This window comes from Lepidothrix coronata, unplaced genomic scaffold (genome assembly GCF_001604755.1).
Source record: "Lepidothrix coronata isolate B3197 unplaced genomic scaffold, Lepidothrix_coronata-1.0 Scaffold90, whole genome shotgun sequence".
Taxonomy (NCBI): domain Eukaryota; kingdom Metazoa; phylum Chordata; class Aves; order Passeriformes; family Pipridae; genus Lepidothrix; species Lepidothrix coronata.
Window position 1 is genome coordinate 3,042,953 of NW_016690270.1, and position 2,501 is coordinate 3,045,453.

Genomic DNA, 2,501 nt, shown 5'->3' on the forward strand with positions numbered 1-2,501 from the left:
AGCTGTGCTCTGGAATTTTCAGATGCTGATCTTAACTGGTGCAGCTCTGGGAGGAGCCGCGCGTTCGGCACCGGAGTCGGGCAGCAGCTTTTAACTCTTCTGGGATCTGCTGCTTGGATCAGTTGTTTGGCTTTCTGCCAGAGAATGGCATATTCCTGACACATTTCCCACTTCCTGTGCAAGGTGTGTAGCCTTGCTCCTGCCTCTGCCCTGCTGGTGTGTCTTTGAGCAGACAAAGAGGGATTTTCTGCCCCAGCCGTGACTGTTTCCCTGCCTTCCCCTCCCAAGCGTGGTCGGGATCATTCAGCTGTGCCTGTCTGGGGGCTTTATTTGACTAACATGACATAGTTCTGAGTGCAACAGATTCTGGCTGAGCCCAGAACGATTTTTAAATAGGTGAAAGTCCTCTAATGATTCTGGCAGTGCCCTGGGTACAGCCTGAAGGTTGGAACTCTATTTCCACACCCTCCAGACTGGCTGTGCCACCTCCGTGCTTCAATTTTTCCACCTCTGACACCCGTGTAATACTGGAATCCGATATTACTCTGCACGACTAGGTGTCTGTGGTGGGTTGGTGAAGGTGCCCAGCAAGGGTAGGAGAGATTTTTAAAGTTTTTTTTGCTGTGCAGCAGCTGTAGCCAGCTGGAGGATTGCCAAGGCATGGACAGGGGTTTTATTGATTGATTTTTAAACAGTTCTGTAAACCCACGGCCGTGACAGAGACGTGAATCCGTGCCACTGAACCCAAATAACCCCCTGAAATACAACCCCACCTCCAGCTCAGGGCATGTTTGTCACCCATGTGACACAAATGCCACCTCCTCCCCAGCTGGCTCGTTTTGGAAGGGAGCAGCTGCCAGGAGTACAGACACACTGACCCCCTTGGCCCCAGAGCAGCCTCACTGGGGGGACTTTACTGAGAGGCTGCAGCCCCTTCATTACTCTCTGGATCCCCCCAGCTGCCACCTGAAAGGAGCCAGAAGTGAGTAAAACCAGCAAAAGATAAAATAAACGCAGCAAGAGAGCACCGGGTACCATATAAAATATTTATTGATCTTGCAAAATGGTGTAAAATGCATCTGTAATAAAAATAAGAAACCATGCTGTGCATCTTGGCACAGGTTTATACCAACAAAAGGTATTTTTTCCCCCACTGCTGCACAGCAGCAAATAAAACCCTTCTCTTCTCTCAAGTCTCCTTCAGCCAAGCCTTTTCTCTCTCTCTCTCTCTCTCTTCGTGCTGGAACCACCACCAGGGAGGCCGGGGCAGCAGAGTCTCTGTGCTCGGTTGCTCAGCAGGCAGCTCGGCGGGTCCCTACGACGCGTGCAGTCTGGTCACCAGGGCTCTCTGCACCGCCCCCGGCGTCTTGCCCTTGTCCAGGAGCAAATCCTCCTGTTTCTGGGGGAGCCTTTGCCCTCGCGTCGCGGCAGGTTTCTTCTTCTTCTTCTCCTCCTCCTCCTCCTCCTCTAGCCTGCCCTCGGAGCTGAAAGGGCTGCACACCGTCTCCACCAGCCCGATGACCACCCCGAAGAAGGCCAGCACGCTGCCCAGCATGTACAGCTTGACCATCTTCCTGTTGGGCTTCTGGCTCAGCATTTCCTTGGCGAAGGGGATCAGCTCGTGCATGGTTTCCATTTTTGAGTTGTTTTTTTTTTTTTTTGCAGCGGGTTTAGATGTCGGTTCTACAAGAGAAGAGAGAAGGACATTAGTTAAATCCAGCTGCTGCGCTGTCAGAGCTCCCCGCAGACCCCCCAGCGCTGCTTTCAGCGGGGAATTTGGGATTTTTGCTGAGAGTTCGCTGCAGGAAAACGCATCCTCGGCGTGCCCGCGGTGCTGGGGGGACCTCCCGGCAGGGCAGACCCTGAGATGGGAGATCCAGGTGGATCGCGGCAACCCCGCATCCCACTCCCCGTGGCATCCCACTCCCCGTGGCATCCCACTCCCCGTGGCATCCCACTCCCCGTGGCATCCCACTCCCCGTGGCATCCCACTCCCCGTGCCATCCCATCGCTCCCCCTTACCCAGAGGCGGCGGTGCTGCTGTGCGGGGCCAGGATGAGGGTGGGCAGCGCTGCAGGGTGGTTTTTGGCTGCGGGGCCGGGCTGTTCTGGGCTGCGGGGGCCGCTCCGCTCGGCAGCTCCTGCCCGCACCCGCCGCCGCCGCCTTATATGGCCCGTGGGGCGGGCGGGGCCGGGCGGGGCGGGCACCGTGCCCCGAGAGCGGGCCAACCCCCCCCTGCCGCTTGGCAGCTCCTGCCCTTAATCCGGCCAGACGGGGGAAAAAAACCTCTTCTTCTGTTTCTTATTTTGCCTCATTTATTTGTTTTTATTTGTTTATTTTTTCCTCCTTTTTCTTTTTTTTTTTTTTAAAAAAATTCTTCTATTTTTTCTTACTTTTACCAGCTCCTATTTTTTTACCTTCTGTATTTTCTTCTTTTTACCTTGTCCTTCTATTTTTTCTTTTTACCTTCTGTATTTTCTTCTTTTTACCTTGTCCTTCTA

The 2,501-nt window shown here is 54.0% G+C and overlaps 1 protein-coding gene across 4 annotated transcripts in view; it reads right to left on the bottom strand.

Moving 5' to 3' along the window:
* Positions 1-1,032: 1,032 nt before the first annotated feature.
* Positions 1,033-2,501, bottom strand: part of G0S2 (G0/G1 switch 2) — an 18,513-nt gene continuing 17,044 nt past the window's right edge. For 3 of the 4 annotated variants that reach the window (XM_017821450.1, XM_017821452.1, XM_017821449.1), the window contains exon 3: positions 1,033-1,661. In XM_017821450.1, coding sequence (XP_017676939.1) covers positions 1,316-1,636 — 321 coding nt within the window. In that variant the 5' untranslated portion in view covers positions 1,637-1,661 and the 3' untranslated portion in view covers positions 1,033-1,315. Of the gene's footprint in view, positions 1,684-2,022; positions 2,131-2,501 lie in introns of those variants that run through there. The other variant, XM_017821448.1, reaches the window with a different exon arrangement.